The sequence below is a fragment of the Oratosquilla oratoria genome, chromosome 23 (genome assembly GCF_046742065.1).
Source record: "Oratosquilla oratoria isolate Oo_2021 chromosome 23, ASM4674206v1, whole genome shotgun sequence".
NCBI classification, from domain to species: domain Eukaryota; kingdom Metazoa; phylum Arthropoda; class Malacostraca; order Stomatopoda; family Squillidae; genus Oratosquilla; species Oratosquilla oratoria.
Genome location: NC_134799.1, coordinates 46,588,214 through 46,604,964, shown reverse-complemented (window position 1 = coordinate 46,604,964; position 16,751 = coordinate 46,588,214). Strand labels below are relative to the sequence as shown.

Here is a 16,751-nt window from a genome sequence, read left to right as displayed (position 1 = left end):
TTCTATTCTTTTTAGTACTGGGTGTCCATAGTGTTGCAGCATACTCCAATTTTGGTCTTATCAATGTAACCAGTATTTTTTTTTATCATTTCCTCATCCAAATAGTCAAATGGTACTTTCATCAACCTTAGTAGGTTGAGGGTTTCTCCGACTATTTTATTGATATGTATTTACCTAGTTGTATTTTACGGGAAGGGGAGCTATGCTTGTGGTGTCCCGTCTTCATATCTCATTTTATCTAAACTATTTTTAAATTCATGTATTGTTTTTGCACACACCACTTTCTCATCTAACTTGTTCCAACTGTCTATTACTCTGTGAGGAAAGCTGTTCTTTTTCAGATCTCTTCTATAGCTGTCTTTTTTTATTTTCTTTCCGTGTCCTCTTGTATTTCTATCATCCCATTTTATTAGATTCTCTCTATCAGTAATTTCTATGCCTTTCATGATTCTGTAAATAGCTATCAAATCTCCTCTCTCTCTTCTTTGCTCTAGTGTCTGTAGTTCAAGTTTTTCTAGTCTCTCTTCATATGATAGTTTTGAGTGTTGGTGCCAGTTTTGTAATTGCTCTTTGTATTCTTTCAAGTTTTTTTTACATTTTTTTGTACTTGGTGACCATATCGTTTGTGGCGGAGCCAACTGGGACTCCGCAGATCAAATGGACAATCAGCATCATAGCGTCCGTGACGTAGACAGACTTGGGACTGAAGGTTATAGAATCACGGGGACATTTGATGCGTATTTAATGCAGATCTGATCCATCGTGCAGGATGGATCCAAGGGGATTTCGATAGTACGTTGGAATTGATGAAAAACTGTAAAAAGTACTATAATTACTATAGGCTAAAAGCTACACAAGATAAAGGTATTACAAAGGATGCACTAGAATACTCTAAACCTCAAATACAAAGAGTTTTAAGACTTACAGAGTTGGCTAGGCGTGGGGTGTGTACATCTTTCTAGATCGGACCAAGACTGGCGCCTAGAGGTGACGTGACATCACACCACAGCAACCAGTTCTTACACACCTTCTTAAGTCTAATTCTTTAATAAGTGCACATTGCACAAATAATGAGATGTTATCTTGCAGCACAGCTTGCAGACAACTTACAACGGTAGTATTTTTAAGCAGACGAAGCTTCTGCTCGTAACATACTTAAATTAAAGCATTACAAAAAACAACAATGAAAACCCCTTCCGAGGGGAAACAAGCTCAAACAGAAAAAAATGTAAACATTGGGAATACACGGACGTATAAAAAAAAGCCCCGTTACCTCTCATAACGGCACACTCCCTTCCTAATTTTCTAGGGGGAAAAATTACCAAATCTATTGACCTAGCAACACAAGCTCAGAAATGGGTCTTACATATTCATGGGCTTTGTTGTTTACCACAACTCTTACTTGGACCTTCCTGACTAAATCATCCTTGCTAGGGAATACTTTGTTCACAATACCCAAGGGCCACTGTCCTTGGGGACACTCTTGATTTTTTACCAACACTACATCATCCACCTTTACATTTGGAGAGGAATTGACCCACTTTCTTCTGGGTTGCAAAGAGGAAAGATACTCTTTCTTCCATCTCTTCCAGAATTCCTCAGCAAGGTGATGCACATGCTTCCATTGAGATTTGTATACTGCCTTAATATCTATCTCTTCAGGAAGAGTTACAGGAATATCAGTTTTCTGAGTGAGAAGGATGGACGGAGACAAAATGAAAGGACTACTAGGGTCCGAGGAAACAGGAACTAAAGGTCTGGAATTCACGATCTTACATACTTCTGCAAAGAAGGTTACTAACACCTCATGTGTTAATGCCTTGGGGTGATGGTTAGTCAGTATCACATTCATGATGTGGCGGACTATCCCCACCATACGCTCCCATGCTCCACCCATGTGAGAAGCATGAGGAGGGTTAAACAACCAAGTGCAACCTTGACTTGACAAGAAACTATTGACATCACCACCTTCATCGGTAATGGCAAGCAAGTTCAGTGCTTTGACAGCACCTACAAAGTTCGTGCCTCTGTCAGAACGCATCAGTTTAACTGGGCCACGAATACAGATAAATCTCTTTAGGGCATTAATGAAGGAAGAAGTACTCAATTCTTCTACAGTCTCTATATGGATAGCTCTGGAAACAAGACAGGTGAACAGAACGCCCCATCTTTTACTTTCGAGGAAGGAACTTCTAGTGCGCCGCGTTTTTATATGCCAGGGGCCAAAGAGGTCAACTCCTACATAGGAAAATGGCGGATTGGGAGTAAGTCTATCAATGGGTAAGTCTCCCATCTTCTGAACACATACCCTACCTCTTACCCTTTTACAGGTGACGCATTTGGAAATGACCTTAGAGATGGTACGTTTTCCTCCCAAAATCCAGAAACCACCTGTACGGACGGCTCCTTCTGTAATCACTCTTCCTTGGTGGTGCACTGTCTCATGGTAGTGACGGATCAACAACAAGCCTAAGTGGGATTCCTTTGGAATAATAATAGGCCTTGCAAGCATACCAAGTACATCACCGCCTTGACTCAACCTGCCTCCTACACGAAGTAGGCCCTTCTGGTCTAAATAAGGAGACAGAGATGCAATGGGACTGGACGGAGGTAAACAAACTTCACCTTGCAATTTAGTCATGGCAGACGAGAAATAATCCTTTTGGTATGTCTGAACAATGAGATCAGCTGCATCTTCTAGTTGATCGGGTGACTTATGTTTGTTGCACATATGCCAACCTGAACAACACTTGTTACCTTGTTTGAAAGAACGGGCTATATGCTTAAGGAGAGCTACCGCTCTTACAAGTCTCCTCCAACAGGAGAAATTAGAGAACCTCTGAGCTAATGACGCAATTGCAGGCTCTACATTGCTCTTGTTTGCACTAACAAGGGGTTCAGACTCAACTGTGTAGTCTGATACCTTTACTTCTTTATCTGTCTCAGGGCTTACGAGAGGAAAACTTCCACTGGTGGATACAACATCCTCAAATAAGCTTGAGGGACCTGACAACCAATCACTCTGATTTAGGTCGGTTATTTCAAGACCGCGGGTAGCCAGGTCTGCTGGATTACAATCTGTAGGTACATAATGCCATTGGTTAGGTTCGGTGGACGACCTAATGTGGTCTACTCTGTTACTCACGTAGACATGAAATCTACGCCTCTCATTATGAATATAGCCCAAGACAATCATGCTGTCAGAATAGAAATGCCTTGTGTCTAAGGTTTTGTCTAAACAATCTGAGATAGAGTTACTAAGATTAACTGCCATCACTGCAGCACACAACTCTAACCTGGGAATAGTATGACCATGGTTGGGAGCTACTTTAGCTTGTCCCCTCACAAAGCACACCTGGTAGCTTTTGGTATCACTGAAAACTTTAAGATATGATACAGCTCCTACTGCTACTCTAGAAGCATCTGAAAAGGTATGAAGCTCTATCCTGTGAGCTTGAGACAAAGAAATACTAGCAAACTGACGATTGATGCTTATGAGGTTCCTTAAGGACGTTAGCCATCTGGACCATTTGGTATGGATCTTAGCTGGTATGGGTTCATCCCAACCACACTTTAGATTGGTTATCTCTCTTAGGAGTAGTTTTCCCACTATTATTACTGGAGCTAAGAATCCCATGGGGTCAAACAGACTATTTACAACAGACAGTATCCCTCTTTTTGTCGAAGGCTTGTCTGAATCCATGAACTTATAGACGAAAACGTCTCTTTGGATGTCCCATAAGAGGCCTAGGCTAGACTGCATAGGCATAGAGTCAGAAGTTAGGTTCAGCTCCTGAAGGTTATCAGCCAGCTCACTGGTGGCAAACTTTTCCAGCACTTCCTTACTGTTGGAAGTGATCTTGTGCAAGCGCAGGCGTCCTCCTTCTTGGAGTGCCGACTTAGAGTCTTGGATTAACTTGTAAGCAGTCTCCACATCTGGCAGAGATGCTAACCCATCATCCACATAGAAATTGTTCTCTATGAAATAGCGAACTTCAGGAGAGGCATTTTCTACAGACTTACGCAAGCCATAGGTGGCAATGGCGGGAGATGGCGTGTTCCCAAAGACGTGGACAGTCATCCTATACTCAATCAACCTTTTATCAGGGTCGTTATCTTTGTACCAAAAGAATGAGGTAATCTCTTTGCTCAGTCTTCACTTTGAAATTGTAGAACATCTGTTCTACATCAGCTGCCACTGCTACAGCTTCCTGACGGAAACGTAGAAGAATCCCGAGAATACTGTTTGTCATATCAGGACCTGACATCAGCATATCATTTAGGGAGAACTCTCTGGATTTGGCAGAAGAGTCGAACACAACCCTGATTTTGTCAGGCTTCTTAGGGTGGTACACCCCAAACAATGGAAGATACCAGCACTTCTGATCAGACTTCAATGGTGGTGCAACCTCAGCATGCCCACGATCTAACATCTTTTGCATGAAGGCCATCATATGCTGACGTTTTTCAGGCTTTGTGCTGAGGCTACGATGGAGAGACAGTGTGCGGTGCCACACAAAGTCTCTATTATTACTGGTGGCTACAACATTAGGACGGAAAGGCAGTGGCGCGACCCAATGACCACTTTGATCCTTGCGGAACTCTGAGTTCATAACATCTAAGAACTTCCTGTCTTCAATCGACAGGGCAGCCTTGTCATCATCTTTGGTTACCTTGAACAAATCATCCTTTACTTCAGAAACATGAATCTGGTTACCACATGGTGCGACTATAGAGGGACGTCTATCATGTACAAAGGATGTTTTGAAACTGCTAATGACAGAAGGCATACAAGTGCCATGGAGGCACACTTCCCCAATGATTGCCCAACCCAGACTGGTCTGTTGAGCTAGAGGGGCATTGACAGGTCCAATTCTCTGGTCAAAAATGTAATGAGCTGAAGGCACATCTCGACCAATGATGAGTAGAATCTCAGCTTCAGGGACCAGAGGTGGAATACATTCGGCCAGGTCGGACAGATGGGGATAACCACGAGCTATGGCGGAAGTGGGTATCTCTTCTCTTACATTGGGAATGCTGTCGCATTCCACTAACTGAGGGATATGTACCTCTTGTGAGCTATGCCAAGACACGATGGTGTAATTTTTGGTGGTGCGCCCAGAAGCGCCCGTTACACCTGCACAGGTAGCTAGACGATATGAAACCCGTTTGCTCAGCTTGTCAAACAAATCGAAAAACTCAAGACCTTGCTAAAGAGCAATTGCACTGATCGTCTAGGATGGCATAACACCACACTCCGAGCTCTGGCTTACTTTCAGGATAGACCTTTACCAAGAAGGTCTTGGCGCAGGACTTACTCATGGAGGTGGGGTTACTGCATATCAAGGTACATTTGGAATTGACCGCAGCATCCTCCCCTCCCTGAGTCTTTACTATGGGGGTAAGAACATTTGGAAGCGGCACTTGATTGACTACAGGGGAGCGAGGTGTTTTATCTTGAGCAACCTCCCTTCCATGCTGTGTAACCACTTGAGTCGAACTCCTCTTTGACCTGGGTTCATCGTGATGTAAGGCAGTCACATGAGTATGGGCCTTACAGAGTTTGCAGAAAGTTCTCTCTTTGCAGCTGGAAGGAGGATGGTTACCTTTGCAACATCTGTTGTACACTCCTTTATCGTTTAAGAAAACCTTCCTCTCGCTCACAGACATGGTGCGAAAAGCCCTGCAGAAATCCAAATGGTGTACGTAGGCATCATGGTAGACGCAAAAATCTCCCTTTTCTGCCTTTCTTTGCTCGGTAGGGCTAGCGGCGCCAACAGACCTGTCAGCGCCCGTGGTCGACTTACTGCCACTGGACAACATGGTGTCAGTCTTCTTCACACGCACTTGAGGAAACTTAGAGGGAGGTGGCTTCTCTGGTTTCACAAAACCATCGGCTCCAAGGTTTTGATAAGAGAAACATGGATCATTCTCGACCCTTGCCATCTCCTTCACAAACTCAATGAAGAAGGAGAAAGGTGGGTACGGCACACCGTGAGCAGTCTTGTAGTTCATGGCTCTGCCAGTCCACACTTTCTGTATACAGGGTGGAAGTTTTGCGACAATGGGATTGATACCTGACGAGGCGTCATAATATGCAAACAGTGTACTGTATACAGGGTTAGCCTTCAAGGCTTCTATCTGGTACAGAATGTCACACAGGTCGTATAACCTTAAGGTGTCTCTAGGTGAAATCCTAGAGAAGTTGGCGAGCTTCTTTTTAATTGAAGTCTCAATGATCGAAGGGGCAGCAAACCTGTCATCCAAGCGCTCCCAAATTCTACTGCACGCCAGGTTTGGATTCTTGGCATTTGAGTTTCTGGTTGTATGGGCCCATTCTTTAGACTCAGGACCTAGGTACTTAACTAACAGGTCTATTTCCTCCTTACATGAGGTGCCTAACTCTTGCACGACTTCCTTGAAACTCTCCTTCCAAACAGCATAGTCTTCCGCAGTATCATCAAACGTAAACAGCCTGCTAAGAAGTAAATCCTTCCGCAAGAAGAACTTGCTCAAATCGGCAGAATTGGAGGTTGTCCCCAATCTAGGAGATGCACTCCGAGGAGGTTTTACTACAGGTGGTGACGCATAAGAAACATGGTTAGCAACAGGTTGCTGCGCAGGTTGCACAGACCTCACCTTTACTTTTTCGATGCGAGGTTCAAAACTGAATGGAACATTGTTAGCAGGCTGTGAGTTAACTCTGAAATCAGAACAGGGCTTTCAGGATTCAAGCCTACCGGATCCTTCTGACTAGCGGAAACATCAACTATACCACCCTGTTGTTCCACATATAGATGGGTGCGGGTAGCAACTGTATCTTTTAATTGGTCCCAGTCACTGCACGTTTCCCAATCATCGTCGGCTCCTAAGTGCCTAAGTTCGGCTTCGGCTTCGGCTTCTTCCAACTCCTTTTGCTGTGTCATAACTTTGAACTTGGCCTGCAATTCAGCTTCTTCTCTTGACCTTTGAGCTTCCTTGTCAGCCTTCTCTTTCATAAGCTGACCCTCCTGTTCGGCAAACTTGACTCTGATACGAGCGGTCTCCACCTTGGCTCGTTGCTTCCTTGCAACACTAACACTGGTGCTACTGGAACAACCTGACCTAACCGACCTTCTTGAACTGCCCTTCATGGAAGGGGGCATACAAAACTCAGAGTGGTCGACGAGGGATAAAGGAACTTGACTGGACTTCGGGACATCTTGTAAAAACGGTTCAGTGTGGTGTTCCTCTTCCGTGACTTCAACTGAGGAAGAGGAAGCATAATTACTGATTACCTGACGAAAAGATGCCTGAAAATCCCTGTCTTCGTGCTTCACTGATTCAGCACGAGCCAGACTTTCTGAAGTACGTTCACGCATTAAGAATTCCAGATACCTTTTTACAGTATCCTGGTACACAGCGTGGGCCTTATACAACCAAGGACTATGATTCGGTTCTTCCAATAAGGCTTGTACTCCTTCTCTACTCGCCTTTACCCTCTCTTCATGCTGATCAGACGCTCTCTGAAAAACCTCTTGCCCTTCAGCCGTGAGGGCTCTGACCCTACCGGAGACGGGTCCTTCATCTATACTGTGGTTGGAAGACATATTGCCAAGCGAGAGAAACAGTGAGAGACAAGACAGTAATATGATAAAGAAGACAAGGAAAAACTCAAACTTAATCGAAAACCACGGAGTACGTTACCACACTCCTAACTATACGACTATTGAGGTAGACAACAACAGATTAAACCCTACATTTGGTTCAATCTAAAAATGCACATTAGTCGCATGCTTATGTTAACATATGACAGGATTTTAGGCAAGGTAGCTTGCCTTCAAAGGAAAAACACATGCTTAACTGCGACGAGGTTTGTTATGTAAACACTGTTGGGACTTGGCAACCATACGTTGTTGCCACATCACACTCGCGCGCCGATACGATCACTAAGACGACACAAGATCACTACACTTTGGCGCCACTACACTTAACTTGCGCCACTACACTTAAGTATACACACGCAACTTATGCCAGGAAGGCGGCACATCAAGTTCATGTGGTGACGACGAGGGGAATCTAGACGTGGCAACGGCGTGCAGGGCGTGGTCTGGCCGAAACCTCATTCCTATGCTTTCTTCATCTGTTCGTTTCTATCGAACTCTTTTTTCATTGTGGCGGAGCCAACTGGGACTCCGCAGATCAAATGGACAATCAGCATCATAGCGTCCGTGACGTAGACAGACTTGGGACTGAAGGTTATAGAATCACGGGGACATTTGATGCGTATTTAATGCAGATCTGATCCATCGTGCAGGATGGATCCAAGGGGATTTCGATAGTACGTTGGAATTGATGAAAAACTGTAAAAAGTACTATAATTACTATAGGCTAAAAGCTACACAAGATAAAGGTATTACAAAGGATGCACTAGAATACTCTAAACCTCAAATACAAAGAGTTTTAAGACTTACAGAGTTGGCTAGGCGTGGGGTGTGTACATCTTTCTAAATCGGACCAAGACTGGCGCCTAGAGGTGACGTGACATCACACCACAGCAACCGGTTCTTACACACCTTCTTAAGTCTAATTCTTTAAGTGCACATTGCACAAATAATGAGATGTTATCTTGCAGCACAGCTTGCAGACAACTTACAACGGTAGTATTTTTAAGCAGACGAAGCTTCTGCTCGCAACATACTTAAATTAAAGCATTACAAAAAACAACAATGAAAACCCCTTCCGAGGGGAAACAAGCTCAAACAGAAAAAAATGTAAACATTGGGAATACACGGACGTATAAAAAAAAAGCCCCGTTACCTCTCGTAACGGCACATCGTTGCTGCATATTCCAATCTTGGTCTTATCAGTGTGATTAGGATTTTCTTCACCATTTCTTCATCCAGGTATGTAAATGCAACTTTGATTGTTCTTATTAGATTATAAGTTTCTCCAAAAATCTTATTTATATGTTTCTCAGGTGACATATTATTCATAACAATGACTCCCAGGTCCTTCTCATTTTCTACTTTTTTTTATTACTTCTTCTCCCAATTTATATGATCCTGTTATTCTGTTTTTGCTTTTTCCAAATTCCAGTTTTTTGTATTGAACTCCATCTCCCACTTCCTACTCCATTCCTGTACTTTATTTAGATGTGTGTCTGGTGACATGTCTTTGCTGATTATTACTCCTAGGTCCCTTTCTGAGCTCACTTTTTTGACTTCTTCACCAATTTTATAATTTCTCGATATTCTATTTTTACTTTTTCCAAACTCTATTATACTACACTTCTTGATATTAAAGTTCACTTTCCATTTTTGAGTCCATTTCCAGATTTTATCTAGGTCTATCTGTAGTGATTCACAATCTCTGTACTTTCTTTAGTATTTGTATGTCATCTGGGAAGAAGTTCATATAACATTCTACACCTTCATCCATGTCATTTATATATATGGCAAACATGATTGGAGCCAATACCGAACCTTGCAGGACACCAGTTATCATTTCTTCCCAGGTCAAGTATTTGTCTATAATTACTACCCTCATTTTCCTCCCAGTCAAGAAGTCTTCCATCCATTCCAATAGTTTTCCTTTGATACCACCTACTGATTCTATTTTCCTTATTATTTTTTTGTGTGGTACTTTATCAAGTGCTTTTTGTAGATCTAGAAAAGCACAGTCCACTCATCCATCCCTTTCTTGTATATTTCTATTAGTCTGGAATAGAAGTAGATCAAGTTTGTTGTACATGATCATCCTTGTCTAAATCTAAATTGTTTTTGATTTAGTGTTTTTTTCTTCCAGATGTTTAACCCATCTACTTTTGATCATTTTTTCACATATTTTTGCTATTGTGCTTGTAAGGGAGACTAGTCTGTAGTTAGCCAGATTTTCCTTGTTCTCTTCATTATATATTGGTACAATATTTCCATTTTTCCAGACCTGTGGTACCTTTCTTTCTTTGAGTATTTAATTATCTTCTATATTTTGTCCATCAACTCATCTATGCATTCTTTTAATATACAATTTGCAATTCCATCCAGACCGTGTTATTTTCTGACATCAAGGTTTTTTTATTTGGTCTCTTGATTTCCTTCTGTGTCACAGTTATTTCCTTCATTGGGGGATATCTTTCTCTCTCTATTTCCTCACAGTTTTGTGAACTTTCAATTGTGAATGCTGATTTGAAATGTTTGTTCATAATTTCAGCCATTTCTACTTTATATTCATAATTCCCTTGGCGCAGTCTTACCATTTCTTGTTTGTTTTTTAGTTTATCCTTTACATACCTGTAAAATAGTTTAGGTTGTTACTTGCATTTTTCTATCATATCTCTTTCATAGTTTCTTTTTTCATCTCTGCATATTTTTACATAATCATTTCTTAGTTTGATATGTGTTTGCCACTTACTAATTTTTTTTTTTTTTTTTTCATCATCTTTTCCAAGCTTTGTCTCTTCTATCCTTAGCCTTGCTACATTTTTTGTTGTACCAGCATTTTATGTATACCCTTTCTTGCTTCTGTTTTGGTACATATTTGTTCATTCCCTCATTGTAATTTGTTTTAGTATATTCCATTTCTCTTCCATCTTCGTTTCTTCACTCAGGAAGTTATCCCAATTTATGTTTTGAAAGATTTTTCTGAGTTTCTCAAAATCTGTTTTGTTATACATTGGTGTGTGTATTTACCTAGTTGTATTTTACGAGAAGGGGAGCTATGCTCATGGTGTCCCGTCTTCATATCTCATTTTATCTAAACTATTCTTAAATTCATGTATTGTTTTTGCACACACCACTTTCTCGTCCAACTTGTTCCAACTGTCTATTACTTTGTGAGGAAAGCTGTTCTTTTTCAGATCTCTTCTATAGCTGTCTTTCTTGATTTTCTTTCCGTGCCCTCTTGTATTTCTATCATCCCATTTTATCAGATTCTCTCTGTCAATAATTTCTATGCCTTTCATGATTTTGTAAATAGCTATCAAATCTCCTCTCTTCTTTGTTCTAGTGTCTGTAGTTCAAGTTTTGCTAGTGTGAATGCATGCATATGTGTATGTGTGTATTTACCAATGCTCATAGTGACCCATCTTTGTATCTCGCAACATCTAGTTTGTTCGTAAATTCTTGTATAGTGTTTGCATACATTATTGTTTCATTTTTTTTTTTTTCATATCTCTTCTATAACTATCCTTTTTGAGTTTCTTTTCATGTCCCCTTGTTTTTCTTCTATCTCACTTTAATAAGTCTTCTCTGTCAAGGACTTCCATTACCTTTCATGATTCAGTAAAGGGCCAATAGATCGCCTCTTTCTCTTCTTTGTTCCAGGGTTGGTAGTTCCAGTTTAGACAATCTTTGCTCATATGTCAATTTTGAAATTTTTGGGGCCATCTTTGTCATTGCTCTTTGGATTTTTTTCTATTTTCTTTATATTCTTTTTTGTTCTGAGTGTCCATAGTGTTGCAGCATACTCCAGTCTTGGTCTTATCAGTGTGACTAGTATTTTTTATCCATTACCTCATCCAAGTAATTAAAAGCCATCTTTATTGATTTTAGTAAATTGTAGGTTTCTCAAACTGTTTTGTTAATATGCTTGTCTGGGGACATGTCTTTGGTGATAATTATTCTTAGGTCCTTTTCAGAATTATCTTTCTTTACTTCCTTTGCACTGATTTTTTAGTCCTGATATTCTTCTTTTACTTTTTTCAAATTCCATTTTACTACATTTCCTGATGTTGAAGTTCACCTCCCACTTTTGACTCCATTCCCAGATCTTGTCCACATCTCTCTTTAGTGATTCACAATCTTTTTCAGGGCTTTCTTTAGTAGTTTTGCATTGTCTGCAAAGAAGTTCATGTAACATTCTACACCTTCATCCATGTCATTTACATATATAGCAAACATTATCGAAGCCAATATTGAACCCTGTGAGACTCCACTTATCATTTCTTCCTAAGTAGAGTTTTTATTTCTGAGCACTACTCTCAATTGTTTCCCATGCAAGAAATCTTTCTATTTCAATAATTTTCCATGTATGCCTGTTGTTTTGAGTTTTTTTTAATAGTTTTTTGTGTGGTACTTTATCAAACACCTTTTGTAAGTCCAGGAAAGCACAGTCTGCCCATCCATCCCTTTCTTGCATTATATCTACTAACCTTGAATAGAAACAGATCAAATTTGTGGCACATGATCTTCCCTGTCTAAAACCAAATTGTTTCAGATTTAGTATATTGTTCTCCTCCAGATGTTTAGTCCATCTACTTTTGATGACTTTCTCACAGATTTTAGCTATTGTACTTACCTAGTTGTATTTTGCGGGAAGGGGAGCTATGCTCGTGGTGTCCCGCCATTATAACTCGCAGTGTCTAGTTTGCTTTTAAACTCATGAATGGTTTTTGCGCATACTATTTCATTATCCAGTTTGTTCCAAGTGTCCAAAACTCTATGTGGAAAACTGTTTTTCTTCAGTTCTCTTCTATAGCTATGTTTTTTTATTTTCTTTCCATGTCCTCTTGTGTTTCTCTTGTCCCAGTTAAGTAAGTCCTCTCTATCAAGTATCTCTGTGCCTTTCATGATTCTGTAGATGGTCAATAGGTCACCTCTCTCTCTTCTTTGCTCCAGTGTCGGTAACTCCAGTTTAGCTAATCTCTCCTCGTATGATAGGTTTACAAGTGCAGGTGCCATTTTTGTAGCTGCTCTTTGGATTCTTTCTATTTTCTTTATATTCTTTTTGGTACTGGGGGACCACAATGTCGCCGCATACTCTAGTCTAGGCCTTATCAATGTAACCAATATTTTTGTTATCATGTCTTCGTCCAAGTATGCAAACGCCACTTTTATTGATCTTAGCAAGTTGTAAGTCTCCCCGACAATTTTGTTAATCTGTTTATCATAGGGCAAGTTGTTTGTGATAATTACTCCCAAATCTTTTTCGGATCCTACTTTCTTTACTTCCTTGGTTCCAATTGCATATTTTCCTGATATTCTGTTTTTGCTTTTTCCAAACTCCATTATGCTACACTTCTTAGTATTAAAGTCCACTTCCCATTTCTGACTCCAGTTCCATACCCTATTCAGGTCTTCTTGCAGTGCTTCACAGTCCTTATCAGTTTCTACTTTCCTTAACAGTTTGGCGTCATCAGCAAAGAAGCTCATGTCCTCGTCCATGTCATTCATATAGATAGCAAACATTATTGGTGCCAGTACAGATCCTTGCGGTACTCCACTGATCACCTCTTTCCAATCTGAATATTTTTCTCTGAGCACTACTCTCATCTTTCTACCCGTCAGGAAGTCCTCCATCCATTTTAGTAGGTTCCCTTGTATTCCTCCTATGTGTTCCAGTTTTTTTTAGTAATTTTCTGTGTGGTACTTTGTCAAAAGCTTGTATGGGAAGAAAGAATACTACCACCAAGTCTTCCCAGTTTAGTCGTAAGAGGCAACAAAAGCAAAACAGGGATCAGGACTAGGCATCCTTCTCCTTGTAGCCCCAAAGGGGACATTCCTAAAAAAAGTAAAGGCATAAGAGGGTCTAGGAGTTTTCCATCCAGTATCCTAAGGTTTGGGTCTTTTAATGTGCATGGATGTGGTACATATGAGAGTTAAAGGGAAGAGATAGGGAGTATGTTTGTGAGAAGAAAGATGGGTGCATTGGCAGTGAGTGAAACTAAGTTGAGAGGGTGGGGCGAGTGTGAGTTTGGAAGTGTAGTTGGGAGGTTGTTGTTGTTGTTGTCGTTCCCTAGACTGTCTGTCCGAGCAGTCCCGTCTCCCCAAGGAAGGCCACAGCCGAAACTGGGTTTTCCCACAAATCCTTTATAGAGTGTATGTTGTGTTGTTTGCGTGCATGATTGTGTATAATGCAGTCTTCCATTATGTGTTGTATGGTATGGGGTGAAGTGTTACATCCTGGGCAGCTGTTCACAACACGGTCGTCCAGCCTCTTCTGGTAGCTTAGAAGTGCTGGGTGGTGACCACATCGCAGTCTGGCCAAGTGGACTCTGTCCTTTCGTGGGAGAGAGGATTCAGAAGGGTGGATATCAGGGGGTCTGGCATGCAGCAGTGTGTTGTCTTTCAGTGTGTTAATGGAGCGGTGAGTGATATGATTATGAATATGTTTTCGGAGGCTGGTATTTGGTGGTTGTGGAGGAAGAAAAGAGAGTATCTGTGCGTAATAAAGGTCTTTGGGTGTAGTTTTAATGTTTCTTGGTGTGTGTGGGTGTTCTGCTATGTAGTGTAGCGGGTGTGATGTGTTTGTGGTGGCTGCAGCAAGTGTTTGTGTGCCTCTCATGTCGAGGTGGTCCTTGACTTTGAGGACTTTTGTTTCATGGTGTAAATGGTCTGTAGGTGTTGTATTTGTGCAGCCTGTAATTGTTTTTAGGGCATTGTTTTGTATGATTTGAAGGGTGTTGTGGTGTGTCTCACTGAGATTAGGAGCCCATGCAGGACTCGCATAATTCATCACTGAGCGTATGCATTGTTTGTATATTGTTATATTAGTTTCTTTGTTTTGTCCAAATGTTGTTCCAGTGATTGACTTAAGTGCGTTAAGTCTAGGTGTGCATTTGTTTTTTATGTTTGTGAGGTGTTGTTTGAAAGACATGGATGTATCGTATGTTACACCAAGAATTTTCGGTGTGTTTGTGTGTGGTATTAGAGTGTTGTTGATGTAGAGATGAGGTATGTATTTGTGTTCTTTTGTCCAGTTGGTGAGAAGTGTTGCTGTAGATTTGGTTGGAGCTATTTTGAGTCTGTTTGTGATGAACTATGTGTTGAGTGTGTCAAGGTAAGGCTGGATTATTTCTGGAGCTTTGTCTGTGTTACGATGTGTGCATGTGATTGTTATGTCATCTGCGTAGGAAGAGATTTGTATTTCTGAGGTGTCTGGTGTGGGTAAGTCATGCATGTATAGATTAAATAATGTGGGGGATAGAACTGAGCCCTGTGGTACTCCGTTCTTAATGTTTCTGATGTGCGATGATTGGCCATTATATGACACATGAGCATTCCTGCCTGCCAGATAATTGGCCAGCCATCTTTTGGTGTTATTGTGCATGTCTGTGTTATATATTTTATTTGTTAGGTTGTGGCGGGGGATAGCATCAAAAGCTTTACTAATGTCCAATGTTATAAGAAGTGTTCTTTGGTGGGGCCTATCTGAATTGATGCCATCTAAAATTCTTTGTGTGAGGTTTGTCAGAAGAGTGTTTGTGGAGTGTAGTGGCCTAAAACCGTGTTGTGAGTCAGCAAGGGGAATATATGGTGTGACAAGTTTAAGTATTAGGCGTTCAATGACTTTAGAGGGGGTGCAGAGAAGTGTGATTGGGCGGTGCGATGTTGGGATTGTTGGGTCTTTGTTCGGTTTTGGAATGGTGATTATTTTACCATGCTTCCAGATGTCGGGTATAGTGTTGTGTGAATAGCTGTAGTTTGCAATGTTTGTGAGTGCGTGTATACCTTGTGGTCCAATGTGTTTTAGGTGAATGTTGCTTATGTTATCAGGGCCACAGGCAGATGAGTGCTTGAGATTATGCATTATGAGTTTTTTCTGACTGTCTATGAAGGGTGTGTAGTCTGAGTCTGTGGGGAAGTCTTTCTTACGTCGAATGGTGCATCGGTCGTCAGGGTGAGATGTAAGATGGCTCGTCTGTGCAAAATGACGTATGAGTGCGTTTGCTTGTTGTCTGTTTGAGGGTAGATTATCTGTTGTTGTGATTATTGCTGCGTGAGAGCGTGTAGTGTTAGTGTTGGATAGTGTGATGCTGTTGAGTGTTTTGTACAATTTGCTGGTGTTTGTTTTGTGATCAAGTGTATTGATAAAGTTTTGCCAATTTTGTGTTTTTTGTTCATGTATTTTATTGGCAATCAGTGTTTAGTGTTTGTATTTGGTCTGCTATGTTTTGAGGGATAGGTGTGGGGGTATCGTGTTTAAGTGTGTCACGTTGTCTGATGAGGCCTTGGATTTCTGGTGTGAAGTTGGGGTTGTGTGATTTTCTGTTGCCTCTAGGGATGTATCTCTTGTCTGCGTTTTGTATGATTGTATTGAAAGCGTGCACAGCATTGTTTATGTTTGTGATTGGTGTACTGTTAAGTGTTTCAAAATGTTGTTCTGTCTCTTCAGTAAAAGTTTCCCAGTTAGCTCTCTTGTAATTGGTGTAAGTGTGTCTGTGGCCAGCTGGGGTGCATCTTGTTTTGGTGGTGATGATGATTGGAAGGTGGTCAGAGCCAAGGGCTCCGACCACTCTCCATGATATTGTTGGGGTTAGGCAGGGGGAGCAAAAGGTGATATCAGGAGAGGAGGGAGTGTAGAGGGCTTGGTATGGGATATGTGTATGATTATGCGTGTTGTTCATGATAGTCAATGAGTCGAATTGAGTCTGTATATCAAGCCCTCTGTCTGTGTCAGGGTTGTCGACATACCAGGCAGACGACTTGGCGTTGAAGTCACCACCCATGATCAGGTTGGGGATTGAGGTTAGTTGGCTAAGTTGAGGTCTGAAGGTGTTTGGAACTGTGGGGGATGATTGGGGGGGAATGTACATGTTAATTATTGTCAGTGTTGAATTGTTGCCTGTGCGGATTCGAATGGATTGGGTTTCTGTTGTGTTATCTGTGGTAGGGAGGAGAATTTTGGTTGTGGCACTTGTGTCCACAAAACAGATGGAGTGGTGGATCAGGGTGATGAGTCCACCGCCATTGCCGTCAGTCCGGTCTTGTCTGATGGTGGTGTAATTATGAAATGATGGTGTTTTGTGTGAGTGTCTTAGTTTTGTTTCTTGT

At 41.3% G+C, this 16,751-nt stretch overlaps 2 protein-coding genes across 4 annotated transcripts in view; one reads left to right on the top strand and one right to left on the bottom strand.

The window, feature by feature from the left end:
* The window catches only part of LOC143038106 (open rectifier potassium channel protein 1-like), a 333,381-nt gene that overhangs the window by 203,957 nt on the left and 112,673 nt on the right, over positions 1-16,751 (top strand). The gene's annotated exons all lie outside the window — the stretch shown is intronic.
* Positions 1-16,751, bottom strand: part of LOC143038150 (uncharacterized) — a 322,262-nt gene that overhangs the window by 286,450 nt on the left and 19,061 nt on the right. The window contains exon 3 of the mRNA XM_076207169.1: positions 175-3,503. Coding sequence (XP_076063284.1) covers positions 1,328-3,503 — 2,176 coding nt within the window. The 3' untranslated portion in view covers positions 175-1,327. The remainder of the gene's footprint in view (positions 1-174; positions 3,504-16,751) is intronic.